Below are 19290 nucleotides of genomic sequence, written 5' to 3' on the forward strand. Positions count from 1 at the left end.
GGTCCCTCTCGGGAGGGTAACAAGGGAAAGTGTTCAGTGCAGATCAGTGAGTAAGCACCAGCCCGCCCGTGCTTACCTTGCTCCCGGAGACCCGGTCCCTCTCAGGAGGGTAGCAAGGGAGCCGTCTGAGCACTGGTCACTAGTGTAAGAGAGCTAATTATCCTCATCCTACCACAGATGGTCAGATTGAACTATGTATCAAGTACCCTTGATTCTAGCCATGACTTTGTTCCTAACTAGCTGTGTAACTTGGACTAGGTCACTTTAGTTTTTGTGCTTTTGGGTTTTAATTGAGCCTAGGCTAGCTAATAACAGAGATAAGGAAGAGAGTAATAATAAATATTTATAGAACATCTACCTTTCAGACACTGTGCTAAGGGCTTTGTGTCACTATTTCATTTAATCCTTTAAATATCCCTGAGGTAGGTTTTTTTATTATTCCTTTTTCATAGTATGAAGGAGCTCTGGTGGCACAGTGATTAAAGCGTTCAGCTGCTAACCAAAAGGCCAGTGGTTTGATCCCACCAGCCACACCCAGGAGACAGATGAGGCAATCGCTTCCATAAAGGTTACAACATTTGAAACCCTATGATGGAGTCATGCTCTGTCCTATAGGGTTGCTATGAGTCAGAGTCGACTCAGTGGTAGTGGGTTATTTTGTAGTGTGTAAAACTGAGACATGGGTAGGTGAATGTAACACAGGCTATTAAGCACCAGTTTATGCTCTTAATCACAACCCCAAGAGCAATAAATAAGTTTAAGTTTCTTTATAATCCTTAAAAGCTAAATAAAACTAAGTGAATGATTCGTTCTTAAATCTCAGGAGATTGGTATCATATGGGATGTATTAAAATGTCAGCCTTCACAAATAATCTACTTCCAGGGCCTGGAAGGGACCTATTTGCACCAGACCAATTGTGGACCTCTTTGCTAGGTCTTTCTCCCTCAGAGCGTCTGGGTGCGTTTGAGCTCCCATCCTTTTGGTTAGCACCTGAAAACTCTTAACCATAGCACCAGGAAGTCTGGCTGCAGTGGAATGAACAAAATGTGGCAAAGAAGGCCACATATAATTTCCATGTAGTCCAGAGAACGAGGTCTAGAAGAAGAAATATGAATCAAAGACCAGTCGGTCCCTATTACATATTTCCCACTGGCCTGTAACTCTCATCACTGCAGCCCCTTCTTCCACTCCAGGACACAGTTTCCACAGAAACTCAACAGATTTTGAAATAGAACTGCTTTTTTACACAGGAAAATCTTCCGACTTCATGAAAATAGAAAAGGGATTAGCAGCACTTAGAGTGTCAGGAGTCAGAGAAGAATGTGAGAAATCAGCGCTACATTGACGTGAACAGTAGAGTGACACTCAGCTTGACAAGGAGCCCCAGGAGATCATGTGCAAGCATTTCCTTAAGACACAGAGATACCATTTCATTCAAGTTTTTGCTCTTGGCTGGAAAATACACTTACAGTTAGAAGTATAAATTAGACCTTAGCAAAAATTGTTGTGTTGAAAATATAATAATACTGGAATTGAGTTCTTAATGAAGGTTCTAGAAAACCAGAAGTATCCCACTGGAAATTCATCCTACATTTTTTGAGGGGGGTAGGAAAGAGTAGATCTAATGATGTACTGAGAATACTTAGTAGTGACATGTACATTCTCTTTGTTAGGGACAAAGACAGAATACATTGCCCAGACAGGAACAGTTTGTTAAGTTACTTGCCTGGCTCTACTAGCCAACTATAAGTTTGCTTAGAATTCTCCTAGAAGGAAAGGGTGGTTGTTTGCTGCTATACTTTACACAGAATTTCCTTGCATTATCACTAACTGCATGTTGTTGTTGTTGTTATGTGCTGTTGAGTTGGCCCCAACTCATAGCGACCCCTCCTTGGGTTTCCGAGGCAATATCACTACGGAAGTAGGTTGCCCCATCTTCCTTCCGAGGAGTGGCTGGTGGGTTTGAATTGCCACCTTCTGGTTAGCAGTCAAGTGCCTTAGGCACTACACTACCAGAGCTCCTAACTGCATATAAAACAGATTTTTCTAATTAAGAAGCTAAAATATTTGGAAGTACTAGGTACATGGGTAGCCCACTCAGGTGGAATTAAACTTTGTTATGGTCAGCAGTGTCAGCCTTGTGGGTTCCTTCTCTGGGCCCAAGAATCTTGACTACCATATTCACAAAAGAACTTTCAAACTCCCATATCTCCAAGGGACAGTGCTTGAAGAGTTCCTTTGACCATTATTTTATGTTATCTTCTGATAACAGAAGAGGTGGAGAATAATAACTCACATTGATTGAGACCCCATTGCTGTGTCCAGCTCTTTATATATGTTATTAAAATCTCAAAGCAGCCTCCAGAGGCTTCAAGAGGCAAAATAATTTGCACAAGTTTATAAATAAAGAAGCAATGGAGTCAAGACAGTCTCAAATGCATAGATATACCAGTGCTTCCCTGTATCTTCCCTTGACATGAGACACAGAAAAACAAATGTATTGCGTATTGGGATAAGCATGCAACTGGTAGATGCTGAAGGGCTGATGGCGTCAGTATTATGGCATAAGATCTGAGTAATGCAAATTCCCAAGTTCTGATCTGAGTTCAGGTTTCCTTCTTTCCTCCTTTAAAAAAAAAAAAAAACAATCTAGAAATACTCCATTTTATTTACCCATGTACAAAAATGATAACCTATAGAAAACACATGGGAGCTCTGGTAGCATAGTGGCTAAGACACTTGCCTGCTAACCAGACGGCTGGCGGTTCAAACCCACCAGCCACTCCTCGGAAGGAAGATTGGGCGATCCTACTTCCGTAGTGATACTGCCTCGGAAACCCAAGGAGGGGTCGCTATGAGTCGGGTTTGACTCGACGGCACATAACAACAACAACAACATAGAAAACACATAACAAATTCTGGTAAAAATCTCTACATCTTCTTCAAGAGAAAATTGATACTATCCCTTAACTAAGGATGTATATTTGTTGTGACTCAGTCTGTTTTCTCCAGAAGGGTCTGCAATTGTGTTCTTGTCCCATGCCACCTGCATTGAGATGTCCAGTTCTTGAATCACAAACTTGATTATGCATCATGCTTGTCTGGAATCTTATTAGGGGAAGTACAGTTCTCTATTGTCAAGTCTGAATGAACAATTTTGCTTCCCTTTAAAATACACTGCAAATACAAATAGTATGTTGCTTAACATCCATGATACATTTATGTAAAATAGAATGTTATGCTATTTGAAAATTACGCAAGCACCATATTATATACAGGAAGTCCCTGTACAAGTTGTAGTAAAATTCCCGTAAAGCCTACTATATTAAAACCTTGTGAGAGCCTGCCAGACAAAGTCCAAGAGCTATATCCATGGGAAATAGGAGGCTGACCTTGCCAGGTGTGCTCCTGGGCCCAGCAGGGGCTATGCCAGCAGCTGGATTGGGACTTTGCAAACATCTGTTCACAAGGTTGGATGCACAGGGGATGTGGAGAGGTGGTCAGGGGGACCATGTTTGTGGGGGCCCGTGCACTATTTGTGTGGCTACTTCCTGATAAGCCTTCCCCACCTAGAACTGGGAGCTCGCAGCACCCTCAGTACCCACAACAGGAGCAGAGAAGCCATGGCAGGTACTGCCCTGCACCAGGAGTAAATGATAGCATAGCTGCTGTTGGGCGGGTGAATGAAGCCAGGAGGACAGGAAAGAGGAGGCAGAAGAATGGGAATGGATTTTATTCATTCTGAACGTTTTGGGTTTTATCAAACCATTAGGGGGAAATACAGAAAAGGAGGGCAACTTTCCCTTAAAAACAAAGCAATAAACCTTACGGAGCCATGAATGTGTATGTAGTCTGATGTTGCCTAAATGGGCATTAAGCAAAGCATCCCTGTACCTGTTCTGAGCTCCTGTGTTTGTCGCTTTTTTGCTTCCTCACTCTCAGTCTACCAAGTCTGACTGCTCTTCAGGCCTTGGGGCTAGGTCAAAAATTTGGATTCTGTTTTTGTTTGCAGAAAACCTCACTTCCTTCTTCAGGACCAGGCTGGAAATGGTTCCCCTGTGATGCAGCACTATTACATTGCCTGTATGAAACAGCATTTCTCTAGAGAAGAAATTGGTAACTTTATTTTCTTATGAATCAGATAGGAACTATTTTATGTTTTGCAGGCCTTACAGTCTACATTGGAACTACTACTCTCTGTCATTGGGGTGTGAAAAAGGTCACAGACGGTATGGAAATAAAAGAGTATGGTATTATTCCAATAAAAGTTTATTTAAAATAACAAGTGTTAGGCCACATTTGTCCCATTGGGATGGATTTGGCCCATAGGACCACATTTGTTGAGATCTGCTCTAAAATAAAGAGGTTTGGTATTACTTTTTTTTGGAAGGGTGGAGGTAAGAGTCTTACTTTTTAATCTCATCATATGTTTTAGCAACAGCCAGTCATGTTCTGCCTTTTAAAAGTGTACATTTTGGAGTCTTCACTTTTATGTGTCTCTGCAACAGTGCCTCAGGCACTTGACTGCAAACCAGAAGGCTGGCAGTTCAAACCCATCAGCCACTCCTCGTAAGGAAGATGGGGCAATCTACTTCCGTAGTGATACTGCCTCGGAAACCCAAGGAGGGGTCGCTATGAGTCAGGTCCGACTTGACGGCACGTAACAACAACAAGAAGAAGCAACTTGTTCAATGATAAACTTTCTGAATAGCCACTCTCCTCTTGGGATTCTTTCCTTGTCTCTCTTTACTCTGAATGAAGAATAAATTTGAATAAAAGCTGGTTGCCAACTTTTCAGATGGGAGAATGATGTGGCATTATAGAAAGGGCACCAAAATCAGGTTCTAGTCTTGGTGCTGCCACTTACTAACTCCATATCTTGAATCCTCGGAGCACTTACATACTTTATGTGTCAAACAGATGCAGCTCACAAGGTTATTGGAAAGGTAGATCTATTAAAACCAAAAAGACAAGCCCAATGCCATCGAGTCGATTCCAACTCATAGTGACCCTCAATGGGTTTCTGAGGTGGTAAATCTTTACAGAAGTAGATTGACCAGTCTTAATTCCATGGAGTGGCTGGTGGGTTTGAACCACCAACCTTCTGGTTAGCAGTCAGATGCCTTACGCATTGTGCTGTCAGAGCTCCTTAGATCTATTAAGAGCAGGGATTTTTCTGGCCTCTGTCTGTTGCTACCTGAGTTCTCTAGAGCAAATTACTTAAGATATTCACACTTCGGTATCGTTGAATTATATCTTGTAAGAATTAAATGAAATAATGTGTGTAGAGTGACTACTGCAGGGCTTTGGTCATAGTAAGCCTGTGCTGCTGCTGCTGTTGTTAGAAGATGTTGACTCACAGTGACCCTATGTATAACTGGGGAAAAAAAAAACTGCCCAGACCTGTACCATGTTCACAGTTCTTACTATGTTTAAGCCTATTGTTGCAATCACTATGTCAATCTGTCTCATTAAGGGTTTCCTGTTTTCCATTGACCCTCTACTTTACCAAAAATAATGTCCTTCTCTAAGGACTGGAGTCCCTCCTGTTAACATGTCCAAAGTACATGAGATGAAATCTCACCATCCTTGCTTCTAAGGAGCATTCTGGCTGTACTTCGTCTAGAACAAATTTGTTTGTTCTTCTGACTGTCCATGGTTTATTCAATATTCTTTGCCAACACCATAATTGACAGGCATCAATACTTCTTTGGCCTTCCTTATTCATTGTCTAGCATTCACATGCATAGGAGGACATTGAAAATACCATGCATGAGTAGGGTATACCTTAGTCCTCAAAGGGACATCTTTGCTTTTTAAAATTTAAAAAAGCTTTGTCACAGCCAACCGCCTGAGGGAGCAGGTAGTTCTGGACCTTTGGGCTTGGGATCTTTGTTGCAGGGGACATCAAACTCAATTGGCATAACATGCTACACAAAAGCATTATTCTATATCCTACTTTGGCAAGTAGCAACTGGGGTCTTAAAAGCTTGCAAGCAGCCATCTAGATGTAACAATGGGTCTCTCCTCATCCAGAGCAAAGACTAATTAAGAAAACCAAAGACACTTTGAAACAATTATTCCAAGGGATTAGTGGACTGTGCGAACCTCAGCCCATATGGTCATGAGACCGGAAGAACAATATGGTGCCCAGCTATGACCGTTAACCACTTGAAAAGGGATCAGCGCAGAAGGATCTTGGATAGAGTGGAAAAACAATGTGGAACAAAGCTCACAATCATAAAAAGACGAGGTTTACTAGTCTGATAGAGGCAGGTGTGACCCTCGAGACTATGGCCCCTAGCTACCCTTCGGGTCTGGAATAGAACTCATTCCTGTGGCTTCCAGCCAAACAATAGAGAGGCATATAGGGTGAACATTTACATCAGGTAGATCCTTAGAATGATCAATTATGGGAGAATAAAAGGGAAGTATTTCCACAGGGAGATAGCTCAGGGGGCAAGAATGTATAGGAAAGAAGGACACAGGGAGAGGTAACTATAGGGAGGAAGTGGGAAGAGAACTGTTACATTGTAGGGAATTGCAGTCAATGTCATTAAACAAAATATGTATGAACTGTTGTATGGAAGATGAATTTGCTCTGTAAACTTTCACCCAAATCATGGTAAAAAAAAAAATTTTAAAAGGAAAAAGAGGTCTTTTGCAGCATATTTGCCCAGTGGTAATATATTGTTTGATTTCTTGACTGTTGCTTCCATGGGCATTGGTTGTGGATCCAAGTAAAATGGAATTCTTTACAACTTAATTGTTTTCTCCATTTATTATGATATTGCTTATTGGTCCAGTTGTGAGGATTTCTGTTTTATGTTGAAGTGTAGTCCATACTGAAGGCTGCAATCTTTGATCTTCATCAGGAAGTGCTTCAAGTCCTCTTTGGTTTCAGCAAGCAAGGTTGTGTCATTTGCATACCACAGGTTGTAAATGAGTCTTTCTCCACACCTGATGCTGCATTCTTCTTTATATAGTTCAGCTTCTCGGTTTATTTGCTCAGCAGACAGATTGAATGAGTATAGTGAAAGTAAACAACCCTGTTGCATACTTTTCCTGACTTTAAACCACATTGTATCCCCTTGTTCTGTTAAAAAGACTGCCTCTTGATCTATGTACAGGTTCCACATGAGCACAGTAAGTGTTCTGAAATTCCCATTCTTCACAGTTTTATCTGTAATTTTTTATAATCCGCCTTTGTGTAGTCAATACAACACAGATAAACAGATTTCTGGTATTCTCTGCTTTCAGCCAAGATCCACTTGACATCAGTAATGATACCCCTCATTCCACTTCCTTTTCTGAATCTGGCTTCAGTTTCAAGAAGTTCCCTGTTGATGTGGTACTGCAACTGTTTTTGAATACTTTTCAGAGATTTTTACATGAGTGTGATATTAATGATATTGTGTGTTGATTTCTGCATTCTGTTTGAACACTTTTCTTTGGAATGGGTACAAATATGGATCTCTTCCAGTTGGTTGCCAAGTAGCTGTCTTCCAAATTTTATGGCATAGATAGGTGAGAATGTCCAGTATACATTCTTTTGTTGAAATGTCTCAGCTGGTAGTCTATCAATTCCTGGATCCTAGTTTTTCACCAGCACTTTCAGTGTGGCTTGAACTTCTTCATTCAGTAACACCAATTCTTGATTATATGCTATTCTTGAAATGACTGAATGTTGACCACTATTTTTTGGTGCAGTGACTGTGTATTCCTTCTATCTTCTCTAAATGTTTCTTGTGTGGTTCAATATTTTGCCCATAGAATCCTCTAATAGTGTAACTCAAAGCTTGAATTTCTTTCTTCAGTTCTTTTGGTTTAAAAAATCCTGAGCATGCCTGTCTTCCCTTTTGGTTTTCAAACTCCAGGTCTTTGCACATTTCATTGTAATACTTTACTTTGTCTTCTGGAGCTACACTTTGAAGTCTTCTGTTCAGTTCTTTTATTTCATCATTTCTTCCATTCTCTGTAGCTACTCTCTGCTCAAAAGCAAGTTTCAGAGTCTCCTTGACATCCATTTTGATCTTTCTTAATTTCCTGTCTTTTTAATGACCTTTTGCTTTCTTCATGTATGATGTTCTTGATGTCATCCCACAACTTGCCTGGTCTTGGGGCATTGGTATTCAGTGCATCAAATCTGTTCTTCAGATGGTCTCTAAATTCAGAGAATCAAGATTGTATTTTTCATCTTTGACATTAATGATTGGTGTGTGAATTTGAGTAGTAGTCATACATAGTAACTGGTCTTTGTTGTAGGCATATAGATATTATCCTATCGCTGACAGTGCTGTACTTCAGGATAGAAGTGTTCTTTGTGACCATGAATGTGGCACCATTCCTCTTCAATTTGTCATTCCTAACATACTAGACTATATGATTGCCCAATTCAAAATGGCCAGTACCATTCCTTTTCAGCTCACTCATGCCTAGTGTGCCATTTCATTTTTGACAATTTCCAATTTTCCTAAATTCTTTCTTTGTACATTTCACATTCCTATTATTCATGGGTGTTTATAGCTATCCATTCTCATTTTAAGTTGTGCCTCACCAGCAGATGAAGGTTGCAAAAGGGTTTTTCCATCCATGTTATTAAGTGAGTTCTACTTTAAGGAGGTAGCTCTTCTCCAGTAGTGTTTTGAGTATCTTCCAACTTGAGAAGCTCATCTTCCTGCACTGTATCAGAAAGTGTTCCATTGCTATTCATAAGGTGTGGTGGTTATGTTTGTGTATCAGCTTGGTTGGGCCTGGTTGAGTGGCTGGGCAGCTGGTCGTAGTTATTCCCCATGATGAGACTGGCAATCAATTCCATGGTGAGATCTACCACAAGCAGCTGAGTAGCTGCCTTTGGGATGTGGTTTGCTTCCTGTATAGAAGGAGAAACCTTGGGGATAGTCTCTAGCTTATGGCATCTTGAATCCTGCATGTAGCCGTGTCACTGTTCAGCAGCCTGTCATGCTCTGCCGACCTTGGGACTTACAATGGACTTGAATTAATGGTCTGCCTTGTGATTTGGTAATATCGGGACTGTGCCTTTTTACTTGTCAACCTTGGGCTTGGCAGCCTCAGCAGCCAGCAGCTATCTGAGTGAAGAAAAGCCTCTAGCTTCATTGGGCCAGGAGTTGGAGGCAAAGCTGATGCCCAAGGCCGAGGAGCTTTCACCCAGTCCCTAGAATCTGACAATTTGAACTTGGAGTTCTATCCTCCCAAACTGTAAGATAATAAACTCCTGTTTGTTAAGGTCATCCCATTTGTGGTGTATTCTTGTCAGAGTGGCACTAGGTAACCAGAACATAAGGTTTTCACTGGTCAAATTCTTTTAGTAGATTGCCAGGTCCTTCTTCCTAATCTGTTTTAGTGTCCATGGAAACATGCCCACCATGGGTAACCCTGCTGGTATCTGAAATACCAGTAACATCATCACAGCATTACTCAAGCCACTGCAGTATGACACACTGACACTGAAGTGGTGAAAGTCTTTACTAACTAGTATTTTTATTTATTTCAATTACAATGATGTCAGTCCTTCATAAATTCCAAGCCACAGTACAAACTTCAACACAGTGTAATGTCTGAATTTTTCCTTGTCTAAATTTTTTCTTGCTGATGTACTTTCTTGTCTTCTTTCATCAGATATATTTGACTACTTAAATAACAGCTCATTTGCTCTTACATGTGTGCTCTCTTGAGCTAGAAAATTGGCGCATGAAATACTATTTTCAAGCTACCTGAGACCTATATTCCTAATTTTATTCTTGTGAATAAATTTAAGAAGTAGAGGAAGGGGTATTTAGGTTATAAGAACCAAGTCAGATTTTTTTTTTCCTCAGCCATTAGACAAATTTAAATTTGGCTCCTGACACACCAATGAGTTGTGGAAGACTTTCATCTTAGTGCAGTTCTGAAATATTTCAACCCAAGATGCCTTATGACCCTTGTTCTCTTTCCTTCTCCTCTACACAAAAAAACCTCTGAAAGCAATTTTTAAAACTCAACATGAAATGTAAGAATGAATTACTGCAATCCTTCAACAGCCACAGGGATCACGTTCCTTCAGGAAAAGTAGTGTGGTTAGAAAAACTACAGTAGAGAAAAGATCAAGGACTAATATAAAATAGAAGGTTTGGGGAAAAAGCATTCAAAATGGCTTTTAATAATTTTAAAACAGGATAATAAAAGTTCTAGAGGGCTTTTGCTTCTAAACCAAACTGACTTTCTGGTGTAAACACTACTTAGATGGTTAACGCCAATCTGCTTTTTGTTTTTCAGGGGCCTGATTTTTTTTTTTTTTTTTTGTAGAAGTTTCTGCTGAATCACTTTCGGTGTATGTAGGAAATTTTACTAATTTTCCAAGGACATTGTAAAATATGAGGCAAATTCTCCCATAGGCTCTGTTATTTGTAGAGCTCTTCTCAGAGTTTTTAAAATCTTGAAGTTTAAAATCCGTTGTGTCTGCTGTTTTGTTTCCATGAGCAAAATGTTTCATAAGTACCTAAAATTTTCACCAAATACCACAATGCTCATTTTTCTGGACATGATATTCTCTTATGAAAAGCTATTACAGAAATCAATATCCTGTCTCTGTTCTACCCCAGAGTCATAGTCCACCCATGCAGACAAGACTTGAGGAGGAGCAGTTGTTTCGTTCTTCAGCATATGTGTTTTATTTGGATGTGCACTGTTTTTAAAACAGCTGGCATTTTAAGAAATAGAAAACTTACAAAAGAATCTAGATCTGGGTTGGGAAACTTTTATCTATGAAAGTTCAGATAGTAAATAACTTTGGTTTTGAGGGCCATAGGTCTGTGTGAAAACTACTTAATTCTGCCTTGTAATGCAAGAAAATAAAATCAAACCTATAGGAAAAATGTAAATAAATGTGTGTGACTGTGTGTCAGTAAAACATTAATAGCAAAAGCACATGATGAACACTATGGCCTTCTGGTCTTAGTTTGCAGAGTGCTGATCTAGATTATTACCTTCTCTTGGGGAGATTAAAAAAAAAAAAGAAGATTGTTATCTCTGGGTCAGTCCATTTACCCAAATTGCAGCAATGACCCGGACTCAAATAAGTGTTCTTTTAGACCCAGCTTGAGACCCACCAGCCACTCTGTGGGAATAAAGAGCTAATGATCTACTTCTGTAAAGTTTTACAACCTTGGAACTCCTATGGAACAGTTCTCCCTCCTGTAGGGTGGCTATGAGGCAGAATCAACTCAATGACAACAGTAACAGCAGCATAAGCTATGTCATTTGCCATAGTCTTTACCACGCTTCATAAACTCCCAACCCAGTTGGCTTGATTTACTAAAGATGCTTAACTTGTCTCTGTAGGCATTAGAGTCTATGACTGTTTTAAGGAATGAAAACTGAACCATACAAACGAATAATGAGTTATACAGTTAGCTAAGATATTATCTTGAAACTTGTTGAGCCAAAATATGGACATAAGTCTGTAATTGGAAAGGAATTTTCATGCATTCAGTCAATGATTAAACTGGCTTTGTTTGATAGAGCATTCCTTTAGAAGTTGTGGCTATAAAACCAGATCTGGAGGAACTGAGTTTAATGTTCTGCACAAATTTGGAAAACCAAAATGCTGAGTTTTGTATTACATACAATGAGATACAGGTTGGGCAATCCTACTTCCGTAGTGATACTGCCTCGGAAACCCAAGGAGGGGTCGTTACGAGTTGGGGCCGACTCGACGGCAAACAACAACAACAACACAATGAAATACAATGATAGCTAGGTACTGGTCTCAGTTTCTTAGTGTTGCTATAACAAATACTACAAGTGATGACTATTGTTGTTAGATGCCATCGAGTCGGCTCTGAATCACAGCCACCTTATGGGTAACAGAATGAAATGTTTCCCAGTCCTGTGCCATCCTCACAATAGTAGATATATTTAAGCCCGTTGTTGGAGCCGCTGTGTCAATCCATCTTATTGAGAATCTGCTTTTTTTTCACTGACCCTGAACTTTACCAAGCATGATACACTTCTCTAGGGACTGGCCTCTTCTGAAACCATGTCCAAAGTAAGTGAGACAAAGTCTCACCATCCTTGCTTCTAAGGTTGCTTGAATGAACAGAAATTTATTTTGTCACAGTTCGGAAGGCTAGAAGTCCAAATTCAGGACGCTGGCTCTAAGGGAATGTTCTCTCTGTGTTTACTCTGGGGGCAAATCCTTATTTCAGCTTCTCTAGCTAGCCATCTTTAGAGTTCCTGGGCTTGTAGCTTGATCTGCCTCCATCTTAAGATAGTGTAGGTTTTCCCTGAGTATACCTACTTCTGTGCCCACTCTGCTCTTTTACACCTCAAAAATGATTGGCTTACGAAATATCCTGCATTGATATGGCCTAATTAACATTACATAAAACCCTATTCCCAAATGCAATTACATCTACAGGCATAAGGGTTAGGATTTACAACACATTTTAAGTGGGTGAGGGGGAACACAATTCAATCCATAATAATGCTTTTCTCAAGTTGTTTACATCCATGTTCAGATCAAATGGCAGGGCAGGATTTCTCAAAGTCTGGTCCCTGGACTATTCGTATTATAATTGTTGTGTGGAGGAAGGACAGAATACATGCTTATGAAAACTATAGATTCGTAGGCCTACCACAGATTTCCTGAATCAGATACCTAGTATTTTTAAATTTTTAAAATGTCCCAAGATATTCTCTGTGTACACTAGAATTGGCAAACTGCTCCTATGAAACAAGTGCAGGTACTTTATATTTTTATTTCCTGATTGTTTATTACATGTAATTTAAATTCCTTTTTAACAGAGAAGTGGCAGGAAGCATCTTCATAAGAGAGGCAATTACATGTAAGAATATTTATTCCAGATGTAATTAAGCGTTGATGAAGAGATTGCCTTTCTCTGGCAGAAAGAGCTCTAGTGCTGGGTCCTCTAATAACTAACGGTGACCTAAGGCCAACCACTTAACCTCTTTGTTAACCTAGAAATGAAGGCATTACTAAACGACCACTGTCTTAGTTATCTAGTGGCACTATAACTTGAAACCAAACCAAACGCACTGCTGTCGAGTCAGATCTGATTCATAACAACCCCTCCTTGGGCTTCTGAAGTGGTATCACTACGGAAGTAGATTGTCCCAGCCTTCCTTCTGAGGAGTGACTGGTGGGTTTGAACCACCAAGTCTTCTGGTTAGCAGTCAAATGCCTTAGGCACTACACTATCAGAGCTCCTAATAGGTGTCTTTAACAAACAAAAACTTATTTTCTCCTAATTTCCAAACTCACCACCATCGAATCACTACCAATTACCAATGCATAGTGACACGTACACCCCACCCCCAGCAGTAGAGTTTCTGAGGCTGTAAGTCTTTATGAAAGCAGACTTCCCCCATCTTTCTTCCAGGGAGCTGTGGGTTCCAACCACTGACCTCTTAGTTAGCAGCCTTAACCATTACATCACCAAAGCTCTCATAGTTTAGGAGGTTAGAAATCCAAATTCAGGGTGCCAGCTACATGGGAAGGCTTGTTCTGTTTTTCGGCTCTGGAGGAAGAGCTTTGTCTCTTCAGCTTGCTTCTGCTTCCTAGTTCCTTGGAGCTCTTCATGTGTCTTGGCATTTGTCTTACCCCAGGTCCCCTGCTAGCTTGTGTTTTGATCTCTTTGATAGCCCAAAAAAGATTGACTCAAGATATACTCTACAGTAATTCTGCCTCATTAACATAACAAAGATAACCCATTCCCAAATGTGATTATAACCACAGATAGAGAGGCTTGGATTTACAACACATATTTTGGGGGGATAGAATTCAATCCATAACAGTCCATCCTTTGGCCTCCCAAAATTCATGTCCTTGTCACATGCAAAGCACATTTACCTTTATCACATCATTTCACAAGTCTTAAATCAACTCCAAGAACAAAATCTCATCTTTTGAATCATGTAAATCACGTATGGGTGAGACGTTAGATGTGTTCCATCCTGGGGTATAATTCCTCCTCATCTGTGATCCCGTGAAATTTAGACTACCAGTTCCCTGCTTTCAAGGTGTAGTGGTGGAACATTGATTTAAAAAGTCTATGAAAGAAGTCCTGTGCTACAGCATATGGTGCCTGTCATATTTTGCTAGTGAGCTGGAAGAAAATTGTTTGCTCTTAATAGGTGACTCACCTTTATTCCAGTAGAGCAGAGGTTCTCATCCTTCGCTGCACATTGACATCATATGAAGAGCTTTTTAAAATCCTGATGTTCAGGCCACATACTAGATCAGCTAAATCAGGGACCCTGGCATCAGTATTTACTGCTAAAGTTCTCCAGGTTGTTCTAATACGCAGCCAAAGTAAGATCTGTACTAGAATAATGGTTAACAAAGTCACTTGATTACATGAGTCTCCTCAGTTGCTTGTAACAAGACCATGTCCCACACCCCACTCCTGAACCTTATAATCCATTGAGGTTGGGGTGGGTCCTGGGAAGCTGTATTTTAATAAGCAACCCAGGTGATGGCTGTGATCAGGCAAGTTTGGGGAAATCCCATGCTAGAGAATTGCTTCATCCAGTGTTGTGCAAATAGTTAACTAGCTTGGCCGCTAACTGAAAGGTTAGAGGTTTGAGTCAACCCAGAGGCTCCTCAAAAGAAAGACCTAGTGATCTGTTTCAAAAAGTCAGCCATTGAAAACCATGCAGTTGTATCTCGACACACATGGGGTCTCCATGAGTTGGAATACATTGGATGGCAACTGGAATCTATCAAGTAGGGTTCATTCTGGGAAGAAGATAGTAAAATTATTAAGCAACAAGGGATGTGTAATAGGAATAATATCACACGTTGTGGGAAGGATCTGGGAAAAAGAACAACCAAAGGAGTTCATAGATCTGAGAAAAGTTACTAATTAACTCTCTTGAGGTATGGTTACAGGTGAGCTGGCAAAGGAATATGGCTGCTGCCTGAACAGGCAAAAGAGAATGGGTAGAGACATCTATGGCAGTTTTCTCTCTGGTGGTGGGCCTGGGGTCTGTTTGTCAGCGAGGTCAAAAGTTAGGTAGAAGAGTTGGAAGCAGAGCAAGGGAAAGTGAGGACAAGCTGGACTCCGTCAGTGCCACTGCATCTGTCTTCCATCACCTCTAACCACATTACTTTCAGAGGGTACATACACAGCTGCTTCCCATTTTTCTTCAGAGTCTCTTGCTAACTTCTGTTCTAACCCCTCTAGCTGACTCTAACTCAGAATCAAAAGAGGAAGGAGGTTCTGAAAAATGTAGTTCCAGCTTTGCAAAGTTGACCCAGGAGTAAAACATAACACTTGGAAAATGCTTTTTTGTCCTCCGTAAATTGTGTCTTTCCACAAATGAAGTTACTCCCTTATCTGTCCTTGAATTTTGCCCAGTGGAGGGGGAAAAAAAAAAAAACACTCCTCAGGCTTGTTGCTCTCCTCCACTAGACTTAAGTCGTTTTATCCCAGTCTTTGATTTTTCACTCACATGTCTTCCATTTGCTTTCCACAACTCATCTAAATGTTAATAGACTTTGGTCATTCTTTGGGCTGTAGCTCTTCTTTCTTAAATCCTCTCTGTTCCCTGGGAGTCACATTATGAAGATGGACTTGTATGTGATGTCTCTTTGTTTCTTAAGTAAAGACAGATATATCCTGTTAGCCATTTATAGGTGAGCCTCACCATATCGTTTTATGCTCTGTTGCACAAGCTTATAACATGACTGTTGTAGCATGAGCACTCTAGTAATAATTCTTATTTGGTGGTTTGCAAAGTTTTTGATGCTTTAATGGAACTGGTGCTTCTGAACTAGGTTTATGGGTAAGTATCTCATTTTGTATTCATAGCCACTATTTGCCACATAATCTGGCTTTTCATACAACAATGGCTCCAGGGAAGTGGAGAACAATATAAGCAAAACTCTAAATTTCAAGAAAGGGAGGAAAAGAGAAAAGTCAAGCCTGAGGCAGGGAGCTGGGGAAGGAAGAAAATGAAGCATCTTCATCAATAGCAAGGTCACACAACATTTCAGTCGCAGAATACTTTACCACGTATGATGAGCTTCACAAGTGAAATTCATAAGGCTTGCTTTATTCCAAATAGGGACGAAAAATGAAAGTCCTATTACGATTCCAGAATTAATAAGCCCTGGCCTGAGTAGCATGAAATGGAATTTCTAGACAAAAAAAGCTGCAACTAATTTATATGACTTTAAGCAAACTGTTTTTGATTCCTGGGACTGAGCTTCATCATTATTAAATGTGGTACTCGAGCAATATCAGAGATTGCATGTCAGCACTCTATAGACTACATAGGTATTAACTGGCCCTCAGATGTAGCCATGGGTTTTTATTTATTTATTTATTTATTTTAAACTAAACTGCTGACTTTGTGTGGATATCATTAGTTTTTCCACTTACATGCTTTTTCTGATCCAAGATCCAAAATGATATATGACATTGCATTTAGCACAGGCCACTTGTTTTAATTAAATTAATTATTCATCTTTAAAAAGTGAAATAGAGTGAATTATCTTTATTTTAGGCCTTTTTCTATAAAGTTGCAGTGATTACAAAATTAGTGAATATTAATTAATATAATAATATTAATTAGTATTAAGGGAATATTAATTAACATAATATTAATTAAATATTAGGGGATATTATATTCCCCTATATTAATATTAGGGGAATACAGGGTCAGGTTCCTGTGAACCTCTGTTAACATTTTCATCAACTGATCAATACATAACCTGTTTTATGTGTGTTTCTATTTGTTGTTGCTATTTGCCTTGGAGTCAGCTCTGACTCATGGCGACCTTATGTATAACAGAACAGTATGTTCCCCGGTCCTGTGCTATCATCATGATTATATTGGTACGTTCCAGTCTACTGTTGTTGCTATTATGTCAATTCACGTCATGACAGTTTCTCTCATTTTCCCTTTTTTCTTTACCAAATACAATATCCTTTTCTAATGATTGGTTTTTCCTGATGATACGTTCAAGTAAGCAAACCAAAGTCTCAAATTCTCACTTCTAAGGAGCATTCTGATTGTATCTCTTCAGAGGATGATTTATCATTCTTCTGACAGTCCTCACAATATTCCATATTTTGCATCAGAAATACACTTCAAATGCATCAATAATTCTTTTGTCTTCCTTTTTCATTGTCTGGCTTTTGCATGCATATGTAATTATGTAATATACAGTATTTGGATATTAACGTTGAACTCATAGTCTACAGCACTATAACTCATACCTATAAAAGCTTATCTTACTTGCATTTTCTTCATAAGGCACATTAAAGCCTTCCTGTGCTCAGAACACTAGAGAATACTTCAGCACTACACTTCAGGGCTGTTTTAAACAGCATAATCACCAAGAAAAAGCACAAAAATGGGAAATGTGGCGTTAAATAGACTGTGAAAAGGATACTTGTTTACAGTATGAGAGCTAAAGTAAGAAAGCAGAACATTGCCTTACTTAACTTCAACTGGGAATGTGTGCACCAGTGCACTCAAAATTTTCAGCATTCTGCATGTGTCCAAGAATGACTGCAAAAATGCTGCAAGTATTATTACTTGAGTTATAAATATTTTTTAGCAAGTAGGCAAACTCAATAATGTGGGATGTGCGAATAATAGAAATTTACCTGGGAATAATGAAGATTGACTGTGTGGGGTTTGGGATTAACTTTACTCAAATACTTTGTTTTTGTCCTTGCTTCTTGAGATAACCTTTAAAACCGTGGTCTTACCCCAAGGATTGAAAAGACTTTCATGAGAAGTCGAAACCACACCTGAGGGTTTATGATTCATTGAGTGCAGACTGACTATGCCAGAAAGACCCATATAGTGATATCCACCTACTTCAGGAGAGAGGAGCTGCAGTTTAATTACATAATGAGGCTCCAGTTGTGGCTCTGGACATGGAAGCAACATGGGCTTCTTGGTTGGTAACAGACATCCATGCACATGAGAAGATAATAGTACACCACATTTTTGGGACATGGAAGCTCTGCATTGGAAACTATCCCAGACCTCACCTTCTATGTCTTTGCTTTCTGTCTTTTTTGCTATAATGAAACTGCAATAATAAGTGTAGTATTTTCTGTGAGTTCTATGAGTTGTTCTATCAAATTACTGAATCCAAGGTGTAGTGAGACCCAGAGATCTGAAGTGAGGGGAGTTTTGGAAACCACCAAGTTTATAGATAGCATCTTGAAGGTATAGCGTGAAGCCCCTAAACTTATAGTTAGCAGGTCATAAACTGGGCAGACTTGGCAATCTGGAGGACTGTGGCCTTTAACTTGTGAGATCTGACCTAGCTCTGGGTACTACAGGTCAGAGCAAGTAGTACTATATGTGCAGTTGATTGGAACTGAATGGAGTAAGTTGCACTGATTTGATCCTTAAAGTATGGGGTCAGAGAAGTGAGATTTGACTTTTTTTTCCCACAGACTGTATTTCACATAAAAGATCTGGAATTCACACTTTGGTTGAAGGATAATATAATTTAGAAATAAGAGACCTGTATTCCCATAAGCAATGATTAGGTAGAGTTGAGTTGTGGCTACCTCTGTAGACAAGATGTGTGCACTCCAGTTTGCCCCAATTTCCACTATTCCCTATTGCCTCCCAGACAATGGGCCAAGTGGCAGAAGCTGTTACATCACTCAGTAACTCCTCTTGCAGTAGAGTAAAGAGGCTCTGAAACATTTCTGTGAAAATGAGAAATGAGAAGATAGTCTAAAGGGCACATGTTTAAGAAAAATGGGCAAGAAAGTATTTAAAAATTCTTAAGCAAGGATGTTTAAATGATAACTCACTTCATTTATTTAGGAGACCTGGTGGCACAGTGGTTAAAATGCTAGGCTGCTAACAGAAAGGTCAGCAGTTTGAATCTACCAGCTGCTCTGCAGGAAGAGATGTAAAGATTGGGTTCAGTAAAGATTTACAGCCTTGGAAATCTTATGGAGCAGTTCTACTCCATCCTATAGGGTCGTTATGAGTTGGAATCAACTCAATAGCATGGGATTTAAGTCGTTTTTTTACATAATCTTCTGGCTCTTTTTTTTTGTTGTTGTTGTTGTTAAGTGCCATAGAGTCATTTCCGACTCATAGCGACCCTATGCACAGCAGAACGAAACACTGTCCGATCCTGCGCCAGCCCCACCACAATCCCTGCTATACTTGAGCCCATCATCGCACGCCACTGTGTCAATCCATCTCCTTGAAGGCCTCCCCCTCTTTCGTCGATCCTCCACCCTACCAAGCATGACATCCTTCTCCAGGGAATGGTC

General features: G+C 39.9%; 1 protein-coding gene across 1 annotated transcript in view; it reads left to right on the forward strand.

The window, feature by feature from the left end:
- The first annotated feature begins 3512 nt into the window (after positions 1 to 3512).
- TAFA1 (TAFA chemokine like family member 1) overlaps positions 3513 to 19290 on the forward strand; it is a 328271-nt gene continuing 312493 nt past the window's right edge. The window contains exons 1-2 of the mRNA XM_042781678.1: positions 3513 to 3631; positions 4014 to 4117. Coding sequence (XP_042637612.1) covers positions 3513 to 3631; positions 4014 to 4117 — 223 coding nt within the window. The remainder of the gene's footprint in view (positions 3632 to 4013; positions 4118 to 19290) is intronic.

This window comes from Orycteropus afer, unplaced genomic scaffold, assembly GCF_000298275.1.
Source record: "Orycteropus afer afer isolate SDZICR_OR568_19922 unplaced genomic scaffold, OryAfe1.0 scaffold00149, whole genome shotgun sequence".
NCBI lineage: Eukaryota > Metazoa > Chordata > Mammalia > Tubulidentata > Orycteropodidae > Orycteropus > Orycteropus afer.